This window comes from Rhinopithecus roxellana, chromosome 14, assembly GCF_007565055.1.
Source record: "Rhinopithecus roxellana isolate Shanxi Qingling chromosome 14, ASM756505v1, whole genome shotgun sequence".
Lineage (NCBI taxonomy): Eukaryota > Metazoa > Chordata > Mammalia > Primates > Cercopithecidae > Rhinopithecus > Rhinopithecus roxellana.
The window spans coordinates 110,496,224-110,515,322 of NC_044562.1; the positions used below are offsets into that span (position 1 = coordinate 110,496,224).

The 19,099-nt window shown below is 32.7% G+C and overlaps 1 protein-coding gene across 1 annotated transcript in view; it reads right to left on the bottom strand.

Annotated features, from left to right (window-relative positions):
* Window positions 1-379: 379 nt before the first annotated feature.
* The window catches only part of GALNT13 (polypeptide N-acetylgalactosaminyltransferase 13), a 605,545-nt gene continuing 586,825 nt past the window's right edge, over window positions 380-19,099 (bottom strand). The window contains exons 12-13 of the mRNA XM_030917104.1: window positions 15,614-15,748; window positions 380-3,948 (exon numbers count right to left, since the gene is read on the bottom strand). Coding sequence (XP_030772964.1) covers window positions 3,808-3,948; window positions 15,614-15,748 — 276 coding nt within the window. The 3' untranslated portion in view covers window positions 380-3,807. The remainder of the gene's footprint in view (window positions 3,949-15,613; window positions 15,749-19,099) is intronic.

Sequence of the window (19,099 nt, forward strand, 5' to 3'; positions counted from 1 at the left end):
ATTGTTCCATTTCTGTAATTTTTTGAGTGACAGTATTAGTTTACATTAACAATAAGGGGTCCAGGCAACACAACTTATAGATATATGATCTTTAGAAAAGTTATATCACGTATCTGGGTTTCAGTCTTATTATCTATAAACAGAGAAACTAAGACAACGTCATATGTAAACTCCTTTAAAAATCTCTGTAATTGTGTTTATTCCATTGACTGCACTTAGAAGATAAATTTAGTAATAGTTCTTATGAAATCAAGAAAATACATACTTTTTAAGACAATGATATCTCTTCTTTAAAAATCAAAATCTTATACCTTCAAGTGGCCATTGGACACAAAAAATAAAAATTAAAACTATTTTTAGCTTAATGAAGCAACTTATATAATATAGCAGCATTTTAATAAAATATCATATTTCATTTCCATAAGGCAGGATATTTTATCCAGAAAATATATAGTCCACAGTTTAATGTGAAGAATATTACGAAGAAAATTATAACTTGAAGACAAAGTTATTGGAAATCCTGTCTAAATATATTAGCCTTTATTTTAAATTTTAAAATACAAAAAAAGTATGATACAGTAACACTTAGCAACTTTAACACACATTTTTCAGTTCATTAATTCAAGAAATATTTAAAGAATACATATGCCAGAAATACCAAATGAACAAAACTGACAAAGCCCCTGCCTTCATGGGACTTACCTTCTAGGGCATGTGATGGGCATGTTTGGGGCTGGGGAGGGGGAAGTGTAGACAGAAATAAAGAAGCAAACTTTTAGATTGTCAGGTACAGGGGATAGGGAGGGCAGATGGGAGAAGGGTTTGTCTTACTGATAAGATAATGTTCTAACTGAGACCACTAAGGGGAGCTCTCTGGGGCAGAGGGAACAAAACACTCAAGTGGGAACTTTCTTGGGAGCCATAGTGGGGTAAGTAAGAGGCAGAATAATAAGAGATAAGAGATGGCGTTAGAAAAATGTGGAATTGTATCTGTGTGTGTGTGCATGTTTATGTATGTGTGGTGAGTGGTGTGGATGTGTAGAGGGGTAACACTCATGAAGGACCTTGAAGGCCACTGGAGGGAGAAGTCATTGGAAGATTGTGAGCAGGGAAATGACACAATCAAATTCATGGTTAACAGAATCACTATGGCTGGTGTATTGAGAAAAGATTGTTCAAGACAAGGGCTAGGAAATTAGGGAACTAAATAATAAGCATATTGCGATGAAAAAGGTTAGAGGTAGTGACACCTAGTGGATGTGGCGGCAAGTCATTCTTTTCTAGTTATATTTCAAAGGTAGCATCAAGGGAATTTGCTGTTGGATTAGATGAAAGTTGAAACAGAAATAGAGGAGTCAAAAGCAACTTTCAGTTTTTGACCTGAGCATCTGGAAGGCTGAAGTTGCATTAACTGAGATGGAGAAGATCACAGAAGAGATTGGTTTGAAATATGTCAGTCTAGCTCCATAAATAAGGGATCTATAAGACAAATGCATTATGAATCCAGTCATGGTTTTAACTTTTTGTACTAAAGACAATAAACATTTTTGAAAACGAATTATATGTTAGTCATTGCTTTCTAGTGTTGGGTGTTTTATATTTTATGCCACTTTTTGTTAGATACTATAATGGCATGCGTTCAAGCCATCTGAAGATTCTTTAAAAATTCTTTTCTAGCATGAAACTCATGTAGTTTTAGTTTTCTCACCATGACCATAACGAACTTTCACATATTTAAAATGCTGCTAAAATGTTTTAAGTTCAGCTTTGATGGGGTAGCTGTATTTATAAAAATTTGCCATTGACCATTTTCTACATAACATGCATTTTGACTGACAAATCAATAAGTGGAACATATGGTATACATGAGTCCTTGAGAGTTGAAGCTTTTTCAACTTAAGTAATAATGCTGTGCAGGGTCTTTTTACCTTAGTCAGGAGAAAAGGAATTGAGGGGAGAAGAGGAGTGTAAAAATGAAAGATGGGAATTTTACATGAGGCCTCAATGGACTTGAGAGGCTGCTAATAATTTAAGGCAATGGTTCACTGCCTCTTGTGAGTCATAGCCTTCTTTCCAAGTTTGCTGTGAGTGACATACTCCCACCTCAGAAAAAAATGCCCTGATATTCAACATTTTGCTTACAATTTTAGGAAAGTCACGGATTCCCAGAGAGCTCATGGTGAGGGGTGTCTATACTTAAAGAGCAAACCTGAAATGCTCCAGGTTGCAGATTCTTCCCTAGAGTTGTACCAATAAAAAGTCAAAAGAGGAAGGAATACCAGTTGCAAAAATCATTTAAGATTTTACTGACGATCAGAAAGCGTCCTCATTTTCATTATAAAGCAGTGTATGTGCAAGTCACAGACATAGAGAGTTTGTATGCAGTCAGAATGATTAATTCTTTCTATAAGAGCTTTTTAAGTAAAGATGAGGACCAAAGAAGTGGAATCTTCTGCTCCAGAAAACACTTCTTCCATTTTTCCTCTCGAATTTCTCTTAGCTGCTGAGTGCATTTATAATGAATAACATACATATATAGGGTAACTCTATGAGCATTTTAAATGCTGTCAAATACAAAAACTTATTAGCAAAATTCCGATTTTTTTTTCCTTTTCATGGCCTCTGTTAATGTATTTTGAACATAAAGGGTTTTAAGATGAGAAAAGAAAATGTGAATCTAGCCTAATTATAACTATGCTCCTCGGGCCATAATATATGGCAAACAATATATAGCAGTTTAATTACAATAAAAGTTTAATGAATGTGTGTTGAGTTTATTCCCCTGGTGATAAAATTTTTAGATATTGGAGCATAGCACTGAAAGGTATTCTTTAACATAGAAAATGAAAATGACGGTGGTGACCTAACTAAAATCTTTACGTGCAATAGAGTTAAAAATTAAGTCTAAAATTCTCCCTTTCACCTACAATTCTGTACAGCATCAGTGGCATGCCACTGTCTATGGAGTAAAGAGAAAAGGGATGGTAGAGTTTGTGGAGACCAAGATTTTGGTTAAGAATTGAGTTTCCAACATAAACTCTGGAAGCAAGATTGTTTAGCTTCAGCTTGTGTTAGGAATAATTGCAACCCACTTTGAGTTCTCTCACAATGATTGAAGCGCTGTGGATTAGACTCGTCTTGTTCCCCTCAGTGCTTCACGGATTTCTTTTTTTTATGTACTTTAAATTGAATTTAAACATTTCCTTCTCTTTTTTGGATTCACATTGGTTTAAATGTGATGCTTATGTAAAGGCTCTATGAATTTAATATCCAATGTAATGTTTTTCTTTGTCCAAAACTTGGAACATTTTGTAGGATGAATTCACCATTCAGAAATAATTTAATATGTGGCCCTGTTGTAGACATAGAATTCAAACATGTTTCCATGAAGGATCAGTAAAAAGGGTGAGTTTATAAAGCAACTGATAATATTTCATAATGAAGATGATTTTATAAGGCATTTACATGATCTCTTTCAATCACCATGACAACCAAAATTAAAATAACCTCCAATTGACCCTATGACATGAGTGCAATAAAGATTTTTCTTAAAGCAGTTTGTTTTACAAGTTGTTCTGTTGTTTAATAATAGTTTGCTATTATTTATATTTTTATGTGCTTTGATCAGATACAAATTTTAGTAGGGAAATAAGCAAACATTTCTAGAAACGAATTAGAAACAATTGTGTTTTAGAATACTAAAAGGATTTTTAAAACTTTCAATTCAGCAAAGTCAATATTTTCCCTCAATTGAAATAATGGAAAAACAAAAGTGTAGACACTTTCATGGCTTGGAGGACATGGTCTTCATGTGCCCAAGGTCATGTTCCTTAGCAGCCACTGTTGGGATCTGCTTCCACTACAGTCCTGCATTGTAGGCACCATTTTGTCTTCTTCAGAAGGTTCATCGAGACATTGGTTACTGTTAACATGTCGCAACGTGAGTCTCTGTAAAAGATAACCAATAATCAGTGCAGCTTATTTCATCTTTAGCTTCACTAGCACATCAGATGAAATCTGTTCTCTAAAAAATCCTTTATGATTTTTTTAGTATAATACGCTGTGATAGGTTTGTAAAAGGAACTGTGCACAGGTGTCCCTGGATTAATTATTATACAACTTTGTTATGAAGTCATCATTGTCTAATATACCTTTATTTGCAGATGGTTAAAGAAACTGGCTGACATTTATCAAGCGTTGCCAAGAATTCAGGCTCCTTTGCAAAAAGCCCATTTGTGAGCTCTGAGTTCAGTTGAGGACTGCAAATATTAACAAGCTTTTGTAAAAGCTTAGTTTTCTTAGGCATGTGTTATTCAGTAACCATTTGGTAAACATGCAAATAGATGGCACAGCTGTGACCCAAATGAACAAAACTGCTAGAGATGTTCCCATTTCAAAATACTAAACAAGCTATAGTATCTGTGACTGTAAGACATTCATTGTAGAAAGTGATTATCAGAGCAAAAATTAATCTGTCTTACTTGATAAAATCTTTACAATAGTTTGGTCTGTATTTTTAAGAGTCTTAAAAATATAACAAATAAAAACAGGGGCATGATGATCATATATTTTTAAACATTATATTTATATTTTGGTTTCTTCATAAATTCCAATAATTGTATATTAACCAGTCATTATATATCTTTTCTTTGGCATCTTTACGTACATTGGAATTCACATTTTTGGACTTTTCAGATATACATTTTAAATCAACATGATTTATACATACTAATTATATATATTTCTGCTATTTCATGGGCAATACCTAGGACCATATCATATGAAAACCTCTCCAACCAGAAGCGAAGTATTTGAATGTATGAGAGATGATTTGCAAATATATCTTGAAAATAGCACTCTACTTTTTTTTTTGCAAATTACCAAAATTAAAGGTAAACAAAATGTTTTTTTTTTTTTTTTTTGGCTCTTGATACTACATTGAAAATGGGATGAAAGTAAACATAAGGGGTGGGCAATAAAAATGGTAGAGAAATAGCAGCCAGACAATTGTAATTTGTTTAGATTAGGACTGAAAACATCGTGGCCTGCACCGTTTTAAGAAACGATGGAAGGGAGAATAGGTTTGTGGTGGAGGAGGCCTAAGAAACAGCAAGCAGGAAATTAAAAGAGCAAGGCAATTAGATGCAAAGGAGATTTCAAGATTGAGACCTTTGTTGCTGCTCTTTTAAAACATGGAATTAAGTTATTTACACTAAAAAACAAAGAAAGGAATAAATGGCCAAAGATAGGCAAGAAGATGGCTGATTTACACTTATGATGCCAGAAATTCACCCAGTAGCCAGCTTGAAAAAATAAAGATACATAACAAAAACAATATATATTTTTTCTAAACAGTTCTAGTTAAAAATCAACAAAATGGTTTAATTTTTGTTACGTACCTGTGGTCCTTCGCGTATGTATTCTCTTTCAAAAATATAACTTACCATTGCATACTTCTATTAGATCCCTTTTTTTAAAAAGTACAATTTTTCATATATCAAATATGTTATTGCCCATTAAGCTACCCCAGAAAGCACTGTAAGTATCTTATTGCAGTCGATCACGTATCATAGTAGCTGAACGCTTTGATCAATTATCAGTTACCTTAGTTCAAAATATAGCACAGACTTGAGATTTTTCTTTAAGGATCATGTGAATAGATGTTGTCAACTGCACAAATAATAATTTTAAAAACAATAGTTTTTATTGTTCTTTCTAAACAATACATGATTTGTTTGAAGGAATTCACTAGTAGTGAAAACCCACTGCTGCAGAGACAAAGAAACAACTAAACACTTCTTTATAATGTAGTGCAGTAGAAAACCAGACCTTTTAGGCTCAGGTAAATTCCTGTCCTTTATTTACTAGCTGTGAACACTCAGGTATGCTTTGAATTATTCTGAGGAATCATATTCTTTGTCAGAAAATACTTAAACATGCTTACAAATATCCTTTTTACCTTTTTTTAAAAACATTTGACCTTCAGTCAACTATCTCACTGTAATCCCCTGGCAACCTCGAAGGGGTAAAAATGTTAACTACGTTTCTAGCCTACATTGTTTATGGTAAAAATGAATTCTGATTGATAAACTGCATCTGCAACTGATAAATTGCATATATATACTAACAGAAAAGCAAACTTTGGGCTTTTCTAAGTGCAGACTTCTAATTCTGTATGTTTTATTTGGTTCCTGGAAGCTAGACCTATGCAGTTGTTACAAGGAGAGATCATCTTCTGTGAGGCCAGTAAGCCAGGATGGTTTTGACATTTGCCTGATGTGGATCTCATCTCCTTGCAACAGACTGTCACCTGTGGAGAAGGCTATAAGAACTGCTAAGGGAACTGCCACAATTTCTCCTATGGAGAGAAGCACTCTGTGGTCTCTGCTCTAGCACTCTATAGTAGACTTGTGAGAATAAATATTTAGTTAAACCTAAACCTCCTTTTTTGGCACTGCATATATCAGGTTTGATTGCTTTGAAAGCAACTAAGATAATACACATAAATTGTTTTGTACATAGGTTCTCTTTGTGCAAAAGACCTAGACTTTTCCAGCTTTACCAACTCTTACATTTGGAATGTCTTTGACTGGAATATAGTTCTAATTAAAATAGCACCCCATGTGTTGTCCCCTCTCCATAATTTCATTCCCAGCCTTGTTACAAGACTTCTGAGCTCAATTGTTTCCTCCACTAACAATATTTAAGTGGTTCATCTGAACCAGAAAAATGCCCCAATCTTCCTGTGTTCTCATTGTAAGGTAAGGGTCAAAGTAAAATCCTTTATTTTTTGGATAATAAACCCCTTAAAACTAAAAAGGTAGGACATGTTCTTATTTGCACTCTTTAGAAGAATTCCCTATCAGTTGACTTTAATAATGATTCATTTTATTGCTTACTGAAAAGATAGTCACAAATCATACAAGTGAGAGATAAAAGATACAACTTAAAAAAGTATTATTTCACTTAGGCAACCACAAAGAAATGCTTAGAAATAATTTTCTTTATAAAGGTATTGAAAAATCACATCTTAGTCTTTAATAATGCGCTTGCTTAGTGTTTTAATTAAAATGATAAGATACTTTAGAAAGGATATGCCATATTTGCATTTAACCAAAGTATCTGAATAAAAAGAAACAAAAATAAATGATTTTGTTGTTTTAGAAACAATCCTTTTTTGACCCTGTTAGTTTTTAATTGATTTTTTTCAGATCTGATGATGCAGAACCTGTTGTCATATAAACATGGCTATAGTTCGCCTCAAAGAGAGTTAATATGTCATAATACAGTTCATCAAGTATATTTGTGCACATATGTGTTTAAAATAAAAAATCAAAAACATACCTACTCATTAAGGATAGACTAAACACAACTTAATATATGCAGTCCCCAAATTAATGAGTAACTAAGAAGTAAAAGACAGAGAGTTAACTCCATGGAGAAAAGGTACATAAAAATTTTTCTTAACCACATTTTAAAGGAGTTTCCAGATTTCAATAACTGAACATAACAAAAATACTAAAATTAATAAAATCTGCAACACAAACCTCCAAAAATCATTAGAGAATGTAATCAGTAGAATTCCCAAAAATATTTCTAAAAATTTCCATTCTTGTATAGTTTCTTAGTAGCCATTTTTGCAAAGTGCTATCATTACAGGTTTCCACAGTAGGATGCTGGGAGCCATCAGCTACTTTGTTCACTGAGAGACAAGACTGGGTGATTATATGAAGAAGAGTGTGGGTCTGTTTGACAAAGAAAATAATGAATAATGACGAAATCAAGTACAAAGACGGTAATAAATCAATCATCCTAGGCAGCATGCAATTTCTACTGGATAAAGATGGAAGGCACATGTCACAATAATTGCATCCATGGAGCTGTGAGTCACATTTTTTTAGATGGCTTTAATATCAACCCTATAAGGAAGGAGTAAATGAAGATAAGACTGAGAATATGGAGAGGGGCTTAAGATTAAATGATGAAATATTTTTGGCAAAAGGTTATTTTAGATATAAAAGATTATATTCTCAGCCTTCATCCTAGTAATACAATGCTTTTTAGTACCAGATGAGTTATTTGCGAGTGGATATTCAAAATAGTTGATTAGTCCAACTATGGTCCTCGGCCTCCTCATTCTTACACCCTAAAATTAAATAATATTAGGGACAAATTTGGAGGATAATTTAGCTTTAAGGCTTTACTTTGAACAGTATGGTACTCAAATTGCTCCCACTTGTGTCTTTACAGGGCTAACCTGGTTGTGTTCCACATGTACATTGCCACCTTCGTTAGATGTCAATTAGAAAGGCAGGTAATGAAGGGAGGAAAAAGAAAAAGATCAACTCTTAATCTAATTTTCCAAACAGTTTCAATTAATTAATTTATCTGTCCGTTTCTTGCTCTCCATCTATTTCCTCCATAGGAACATAAGCTCCAGGAAAGCCACAGACTATGGCCACCTATATCTTGAAGCTCAGTGCCTGCCCATGGGATACACTAAGTAAGTCTGGTGATTCAAACACTTAGTACAAGACCAGTGCAGACAATACATTCTGTTAAAATTAAGCTACTTCTCTCAGGCAGCTTAATGAACACAAATTATTGGATTAATGTTTTCAAGGATTTATCTTCTATAGTAAAATAGTATATAATTTGTAAAGAAAGAAAAAATAACATTTTATTCATAGAATTGTTAACTACATAGTTGATATTAAAACTGTAACTATAAATAATATTGTTAACTATATAGCTTGATTTTTTTTTTAAGAAGACTAGTTTATATTTTTGTTTCTTTTTTTAACCAAACATGAATTTTTCCATCCATACTGTTTAATACTGCTAGGCTAGATCATCCTCTACCCTCAGTGATATTTCTTCTTGAAGTGAACTTTTCTTGGAAAATGCCATTTTAACATCAAAGATATTAGTGTAAATGATGTTAATTTCATTTGTAATATAAAAATTAATTTTTATGACATAAAACAAAAACAAAATGATTTTGCTTACCCTCTGGAAACATGACCCCAGGGCATAAATACAATATAGAATTTTCATTAAAAACATGACTGTAACATACTTCCCGAAAGGGTTTATCAAATGAATGGCCATGAAAAAATAGTCAAAGAACTTTAATTCCAGGTATTTATAAAAAGCCATAGCCCAGAAGACAAATTACAAATCTTGTCCTTATTGAGACAAAAATTATTTTTCATTTAAAAACACACAAAATTATTTAGTGTCTTCATTTGCTTGAACAAAGCATAGTTCATTTTTTTCTGAGTATACTGTTTGAAATGATAACAATTATTAATATTGTATGTATCTTCTAATAATTTTATGTATTTATATAATTGAGGTCATATAATCAAATATGCCTTTATTCATGTTGTGAGCATTTTGTCTATCATTAAAATAATCTAAAAACATACTATTAAGAAACAAACTATTTCTCTAAAATGAATTTGCCAAAATCTATTTAACCTTTTTATTTGCAGGGAGTATCTTTCCAATTTGGAGCTATTGCAAATAACAAAAATATATTGTATTTCAGAGATATTTGATCAATATATTGATGTTCAGAGATTTTGCCATTATTTATAATACATACAGATATAACTAAGGGTTGATATGTATGTATTAGAAATAATGGCAAATATCTCTGAACATCAATGTCTATATCTGTCATTATTTCTTTGGAAATGATTCTTAGAAGTGAAATTGCAAGGTCAAATACATGAACACTTTAAGACATATTAGCAAAGTTCTTTAAAATATATCTATAACAGTAATTTTGTAATAACAGCAGCAGCAGCTAACACTTCTTGTGCTTGCTATATGTCAGGATACTGTATGGGTATCACTGCATCTTCACCAATATTACAAGTTGCTGCTAAAAACATTTCTTGCCGTATTGATAAGATAAACAAGAAATGAATACAATAACACATAAAATGATTTTTATTTATGTATTTTTTTAAAAACTTTTTTCCATTTTCTTTGGCTATGTTTCTACTATGTTGTTTATTCAAGTTCTTGCACATTTCTATATGTGGTATACTATTTTCCCTTCAAAAAGTACAGTAACTAAGGGTTGATATGCTCTTTATTAGGCATATCAACCCTTAGTTATATCTGTTTTTATTGCACATGCCTAATTAGTCTACTTTTGTTTTGTTTTAGAGAAATGGTCTCACTATATTGCCCAGGTTGGCCTCAAACTCCTGGACTCCAGCAATCCTCCCATCTCAACTTGCCAAGTAGCTGGTATTACAGGCCCATGCCACCGCATCCAGCTATATTAACTCAATTTTGAAGACAATGTGACATCCAGGCCGACATGCAACTTACTGCCAAATATATTTTCCTATAGCTTTATTTAAAATATTGACTAGAAAATAGGATCTAAACCCTAAGCTAGTATTGAGTTTTGCTTATAATATGGCATTACTTTATTGTTCTCCTCTAGAATGTAAAGCCTTGGTATTTCCTGCGATGTACGATATTTCAATCATAACGTAAAAATACATAAGAAAAACATGAATGATTCCTGCCTTTATATATATTTGCTTGTTTGACTAACATAAAATGTGGCATGGAGCATCTAAATTTACCCTTCCAAATATATAATTCCTACTTAAAGCCAACTGGAATCAGGCTAAACAATTTTGGTGACAAAATAAGAGCCATTAATATTGTAAAATTAGGCCATACCTTGGCATTAAAAGTACTAATTAAAAAAATAGATACTTTAATGAACTGACTGCATAGTTAATTTAAGAGCCAATCGCACAGGTCTCAGTTTAAAAGTTGGTATACTAAAAGATTAAAATAAAACCCAATCAATTAGGTTATTACATATAATAATACACAAAATAAGTATAAATTTGGACTATTATAGATATTTAATTTAATAGCAAAGATAATAGGATTTCTCCTGTTAATCAAGCATAGAATAACAATTAAAAATTAATATTAAAAAGTTATTACTCAAAACATTAGTTATGATCTCCAGACAAGGTAATCTATGCATTCAGTCAAATAGAAATATTATAAAATATGAAGTGTAATCATTTAACATATAGGAACTACAAATGTGACACTAATCTATTGAAATTCCTACTCACTACTTCTAATAAGAAATCACAGCTATGGGTCAATAGGAATATGGAAAGGTGATACCTGTGTAATGCACACAGCCTTCAAAAGGTAAATTAAGCCATTGTTTTTCTTAGGAATGCTACACAGGGGAATGGTTAAAGATCTTAAAGCACTTAAAGATCACTTACCTTGAAATTATAATCCCATTTACCTGCTCTCTAATAAAGGTAAATAAAAGATGGTAGTGTAAGTCAAGTCTAAATATTAATCTAACACATTTTACCTATGGAAAAGCATTCATTATATTGTGACTCTGGAAATTATTTGATACAGATATATATAGAATTCACAACAAGTATTTTCTAAGTCCACTTGCTCAGTCACATGAAAAATAAGAGTTATTTTTAGCATCATATTTTTCTCCCTTTTTTTCTTTGTTGCATAGTGTTTGTTGAACGTAAGTGTTCTGATCTAAAATTAGATTCTCACACTGTATGTAGCTGCCTAGTTATTCAAAAAGAAATGTAATTATGTGCACATATCATAGGAAAATATTCTAAATTGATTGGAACACAATTGTAATGTTCAAACATCAGAACACCTGAATAAAACAGAATGAATGGATGACAGAACATTATAAAAATAGTTCTTAAAATGTTTCAGTGAGATGAATTTTTTTCTTTTCATTTAATCCTGGCAATAGGCATTTCATGGCATAGAAGGGTTTGTGCAATTTATTTAAGCTTCTAGACCACATAGGTATCCTACAATTTTGCTAATGATGCCCAGGATGCCCTCAATTCAAACAGGTTAGGCCATACATAAGATGACAGTGAACTAAATTCATGGTTATTTAAGAACTATTTAGTTAGGGGTGTGAGAAACTACATTTGAAATCAAAGTTGACCAAAGAAGTGCATTTATCACTAACATGTGCTTAGTTCCATTCAATTACAAGGATAAGCAATTATGAGTATGTATAGCTGAAGTTTGTAAGCAATTAGAGCAAAATGACAAAGTAGTTTTATGACTGCTTATTTAGCTAAATAGACTATATTTATTGTAGAACATCTTTCCCACTATTAAAAAAATGAGAAATTTTATGTCAATAAAATTTGGTATAACAAATAACTGATAGCATTTAGTTATTCCATTTGAAATACTGTATATTACGCTTATTATATCATAACCATTGAAAGAATCAAATTATTTCTAGTTTTTCGATAACATTGAGAGGCAATGTAGTGTAGTAGAAAAATTGCTGGATTTACTGTAAGAATCTGGCTGTGCAAACTTAAATGAGGCATTTACCCTATGCTTCATTTTACTAATGTGAAAAATAGAATATCTGTCTTATGACTATTGTAAGAATTGCACGAGAAAACAGATAAATATGTAATGAACTTTATTCCTTCTCTTTTCCCCCACTCGCCTAAGAAGTAAACAAAACCAAAGTAGCTGGATAGATTCTAGGTTTTGAGGCTTCATGACACTGTTTCCATTTTTCTCTGGATATTCCAACAATCCTGCTCCTATTTATGACTTTCTTTTCTAAGATAGAAAGGACTATGGGAGATAAGGTGACGGAATATTTCTGCTGTTCACATGGTGAGATTCACAATTATACTGATAGCTAGCTTGCTTGGAATACTTTATTAGGACCTGAATTCTAGATCTGCTGCTAGCAGTGTAATATTTGTGCTTTAGTTTCCTCCTGATAAAGGCTTAAAGGAGAGAACTGCAAGGTACATTTCAGTTCTGTAATTCTGTGAACTCCGACAATTTTTATTCTGCCTTGAACCTGCACCACCTCAGAGATTTTTCAAAGAAAACTTTTGTCCTTGCTAGCAAAAGATAAAGAATTGAGTTAAAGTAGTAAGCAGCATGCATTTACTTTCCACAGGTTGGAATATGAGAAGAATAGAACCACTGAGCAATTATTCCTCCTTCTCATCTCAACACCTCTTATCCTTTTGCTCCCTTTCCCTCTCTTCGCTCCCCTCTGGAGGCCTTGCCATTTTCCAAATTGTATCCATGCCTTTTCCTAAATTTGTCATATTCTTCAATCAGTGTATAAAAAGACTATGGAACATACATAGATATTTGACCCCGTCCTTTTCAAATGTAAATGTGTATATGAATGATCGGAGATTTTGTTAAAATACAGATTTGGATTCAGTGTGTTTAGTATGGGCTCGGATCCTGCATTTCTAACAAGTTCCCAGTTGATGCTACTACTCCTGGAATCACCCTGTGGGTAGCAAGGGGTGGAACTCTTCTGTGACCTAAAGAAACCCTAAATGTAAAACTTAAAAGCATAGTAATATATGTTATATTTCAATTTCGTTTAAAAAAATCCTTTTTAACAACCTTCTCAAAAATATAATCACATTTCAAAGCTGAAATTTCCAGAAAGGCAATGTATTATTCCGACAATTGCTCTATCCTCATGTCATTTACTAGACTATGATCCATTCATTTTTTAATTTAGCCAAGTGGTGTCATTAGATAATGTAAACATCACTAGTTAATTTTGAAAACATAAACATATATGAGAATTTAGTTAAGCTATATAATTCAGATGATCAAAGTATTTAAAATAAAAATTTCTCAATATTTATGGCATTTTATAAGCTTTTCTGTGTGTGTGTTCCAAAGTCAAAGTAAACATGACACAAAATGTTATAGTGCTCTGAAATACTACAACAGATAACTACTAGTCATCCAAAAGAGTAAATTTATAGAAATCATTTATTTATCTTAGGTGAAGCTATCTATTTTTTTACTTTTTACTTAAAATTCCTTAGTATTCAATAGCATTGCTACTAGCTGACAGAAAATGTAAACAAAAATATACACGTAATTACTGACAGTAGTTATTTGAGAAATGAAAGAATTTGAGTTATGATATTGTTCACTCAAGAGTTATGGAAAAGTTTAAAGATTACAAGTGGTATTCTAAAATTCCACACTGCTTCATTTTATAAAAATGTATATGATCATTCCCCTTTCTTAATAAATATATTCTAGATTTTCTTATTTTTAGCATAAGCTCAGTAGAGTCCCAGGTCCCTGGTAGAAACTAAACAGTAACAACAACAAGTTTTATTTAAAAATAAGTATCACTTATAGGATTTCTACTGTATCTGTACATTTTACTGCATTTTTCCTCATAGAAGAGATAGAGTACTGATGAAGTATTTACCTACATGTATTTTGCAAAGGCACTGTTTTCTGTAGGCTTAATACCAAGGATGGCACCAATAAATAATAGTTGAAGAGAAAAAAAGATTGGTGGTCAGACAAGGTGAGTAAGATATAGCGAAGGCAATAGCATCTTAACAGAACATATTGGTACAACATAGGAAGAATTCTCAGTGTTTGTCCTCAATTATGGCCCAGAAGATGATTTTGTGTCCTAAGATCCTGGTAACATTGTATAAGTTTTAGACCCCAAATTAACCCTACATAACCAGTTTCAAATCCTATGAGAATTCAGTAAGTTTTTCTAATATTCAACTTAAGAAACTACAGAATCATGTAAATATTAAAATGACATTCAAAAAGGTTTTTAAAAGGTCTTGTTAAAATATCAACAATGCCAAAACTCTGTAGATTGGTTTTTAAAATGTTATTCTTGTAGAAAATTTTAGGCTTCCATGGAATACTGCATCTGTGAAACCCATTTACCTCTATAGTAGCATTTATCTTAAGCAGAATGAACTTTAGTTTTCCTCTTAAATAAATCACCTACCACTTAATAATGTGGGAAATGTAACACAGACGACCAATTCATTTTGTTAATCATAAAAGAAAACTGAAAGAAATGAAGCTGTTTTCGAGAGTAAGCTTCTTTATGCAAAGGAAAATATTTCTTTTTTATTAGCTCCATCTGATGGCTGATCTGGTTTTTACACACTGTCTGGAGATAAATTTCCAACAGCAATTTTGTTGTTTTCTCTCCCTCTCCTCTGTCAGAAAGGTGTGCTATATTGAGAAGAGGCTACTCAGCTTTTTAGGTGACTAATTAGTTTACTGAATTCTGTGAAATATTTATAATTGTAAACAGTAAAGAAATCTTGTTAATCTTGTCAGATATTGTTCCTTCCAGTTGAGGAACATAAATGTCAGTGATTGGTGGCATAAAATTTAAAATTTGAAAATATAAACATATTGTCAATATTATCCTGTATACACATCTTCATACAAACCTCTCAGATAGCCTTAGCTTACCCCTTGCCTAATTTATGTTTGGCATGTACATGGAGATAACAAGTTATCATATACAAAACTGAATTTATCATCCTCATTCATATTTTATATTAATGGACCAATTTGGCAAAACCTGTTTATATGATATGCCATCCTAATGTTACCAGATATGAACCTGCATGCTTAAAATCTAATTCTGCCAATGTAGTTAAAAACCAGCTTAAGATTTAAATGTCGAATGTTGAAATAAATAACTGAGCTCAAGCATCAAATAATAAGTAAATTAAGGAAAATACTATACCTCAGCATCATATTCCCATAACTGATTTCCTCTCATATGGTGGCATTTTAACATGATTACAGGTCCATTGAGTCTAGAAACATCCAAGCACAAGTCATCGGTTCGAATTTCTTTGTCAGCAGTGTAAGAAAATACCTGAAAATATAAAATTCAGCTAATAAAACAATATGTACGTTTTAAAACGTTACAATAGAGCAGATCTACCCATGGAAGCTTTCATATCAGATAAACTTGTGTTTTCAAATGATTGCTGGTATGTTATCTTGAGAAAGCTAATCCATCTCTTTGAGTCTTTTTCCTCCACTGTAAAGTAGGGCAAAGTCATCTGTTTTATGATGTTTTGGTGAGAGCTCAGTTGAACAAAACAAACTTTAAAATACCCACTATTTGCTGGCACTGTATTTCTTGCATGGTACTTGCACTATAAAGCTCACAATAGGTTAAAGAAAATATAGTTTGCAAACTGCACGGAGCTCAATGAAGGACAGTCCCTCTTCCTACCATCTTATGACCAGTTCTCCAATTCTACAATGTAATTTTTTCATATAGAAGTTTAAATCTTTCTTCTGATAACATAAGTACATTGTGTAAATTTTATTTAATATTGTCAGTGAGCTTCTGAAGGTTGTAGAATTATCTTCTCTAGAGATCTCATTAAAGGTAGGCTCTACACTTATCTCTTTAATATGGTTTGCCTAGGCTTAACTACATCAATTCTTCTGAAAATATCCAAGAAATGTCATGGTGGATTATGGACTCTTTGTTAGATAATTCAATTGAACTATAATAATCTTTATTATTTTGTTCCTGGTGTGAATAATTTATTTACAACATTGATTATTGAAGTTTCATGTTTTTTTTTTTTTTTTTTTTTAAAGATGGAGTCTTGCTCTGTCATCAGGCTGGAGTGCAGTGGTGCAATTTCAGCTTACTGCAACTCTGCCTCCCAGGTTAAAGCGATTCTCCTGCCTCAGCCTCCTGAGTAGTTGGTATTACAGGCATGCGCCACCATGCCAGGCTAACGTTTTGTATTTTAGTAGAGATGAGGTTTCACTATGTTGGCCAGGATGGTCTCAATCTCCTGATCTCATGATCCTCCTGCCTCGGCCTCCCAAAGTGCTGGGATTACAGGTGTGAGCCACCGTGCCCAGCCTCATAAGGGTTATTAAGCACATAATTATAGAATGTGTTTTCTTCTTTTAGCTATGATAAGCATTGTTCAGTATTCTGTGGGTTTTTCTTTCTCTTTGCTATGTCAACAGAATAATGAGAAAGGTCATGTCAAGGTCTTTTTGTTTCTCAAAGATATCTGATGAAATTGGAGGAAGTCAGCTTTACAAATAATATAAACTCTGGAGCTTCGTAAGCTGAACGAGTTAAGTCTTGGCAGAGTTGCCTCTGCAGCACTGCTTCTCAGGACTTCTATGAAAATCACAAGAAGTGGTGAGAGGAAGTGGAAAAATCAATGATGGAACACAAATACCCTCTTCTGTCAACCGCTTAAAAGGAAATTATTGGGGACTGGGTCGGTGACCCATGCCTGTAATCCCAACACTTTGGGAGGCCAAGGTGAGAGGACTGCTTGAGCCCAGGAGTTTAAGACCAGCCAGGGAAACATACAGAGATCTCATCTCTACAAACAATAATTAAGAGAAAATTATTTTCTCTTAAAATAGGACAACAGGTACATGCCTGTTGTCCCCACTACTTGGGAGGCTGAGGTGGGAGAGGCTGAGGCTGGCAGATTACTTGAGCCATGATCACACCACTGCACTCTGTCTGGATGACAGAGCAAGACCCAGTCTCAAAACAACAACAGCAGCAGCAACAACAATAACAACAACAACAAAAAAAACTAGAAAATTCTTCACAAAGGTTATACATTTACTTAATATACAATTTTGAGAAATGTGAAGTACATTTTGAGAAATGTGAAGTACATTATGTAAAATATATCACAGACTTCATGTATTCAATTCACAAATATATTTTCTAGCTTCATTACTTTTTCATGCTCATATGTTTTTATGAAGAACATCTGGTCACCTAAGAAGAATAACATAAAAACCCATCAAACAGAAATATTAATATACTCCCCAAACAGTATTATTTTAAACACAATTACAAACTTATTTAATTACACAAGTGAGAATCTTAAGCTGAGAGAAGGAAATTTCTAGAGAAATTTCTTTTGTTCATGATAGGATTATTTCAATACTCAAGGATAGCCTTCTACATTAAAATTGCTTCCTTTTAAAGTGTACAAATGCCAGTGTAAAAGGAAATCTCATAACCTCCATTTCAGCCTTAATTTTCTAATGGCTCAGGCCATTTTTATACAGTATATTCTTCTCGAGTCTCTTAAGATAGTTTGGAAATAGTACCTGTTGAAAGTTTTAGAGAGCAGTCTACCACATCCCTTGATCCTCAATTTCTAATTTAGATTCATTTTGTGGTCATTAGAGCTATCTTAAGTAATTTACATTTAAGAAAGATATATTTGTAGAATAGTTTATGTACTTATACGTGTATATAAATTATATGTCTGTTAATTATTTTTTGGCCTTTGTACTTGAAAAAAATTAACGGATGTTAAAATATTTGGCTCACAAGCAATTTTTGTTAAAAACAATCTGTTGATAATGCTTCCTTGTTTTTCTTGGATTAATGTAAAATCAGGATTAATTTGTTTTTGTACCTAATAATCTCATTTTTATGCTTGTTTCTAGGATTTTTTTACTCTTTACAATAATAAAAATCAGTGCATGTCAGTATATACATATCATTCTTGAAACCTAATCTGGAAATTATTAGGTTTGAACTCAATTATTTATCATTTATATCCATTAGTTTCTGAACCCATAATTGTCATTATTAATTTTTTTTCATATCTACTACTGTAAAAGGTTCATGGAATTCACTTTGGGTATACTGAAAACATTATATGTGAAATACTTTGCAGAGATTCTGGCACACAGACAAAATTCAGTAGCTGATATTTAGAGTTATTATTCCCAGTGTTGGAGTTAATCCCAAATTGAGGATTTCTATCCAACACTACCAAGAAATTTTAGTATAAGGGCCCAGCAATGTTTGCTCTTGCCTGTCTGAGCTGAGCCCTTGGCTGCTGTACAAGTCCCGAGGGAGAGTTTATAATACCTGATGACAGATATTTCTGATAATTTAAGCATTGTATTATGACCCTCTAGATTAACTACTTATGAGTTCCTTTATGACTTTGGGGATAATCTCCAAATCTCATGCTGGATTTCCTAGGAGCAGCTATTCCCTACAGCTGTTGCTTGTTTTTCCGTCTCACTACTCCACAGACACTCTCAGTATGTGTAAGGCCCAGCCTGTCCTTGCTATGGTTGAAACCTTTATGCCTATGTGAGTTAAAATATTTCAAACCTGAACACCAATGAAGCACTTTACTTTAAACTATCAGGTATGTTGATAACTACACTATACAAGATTGATTCATTC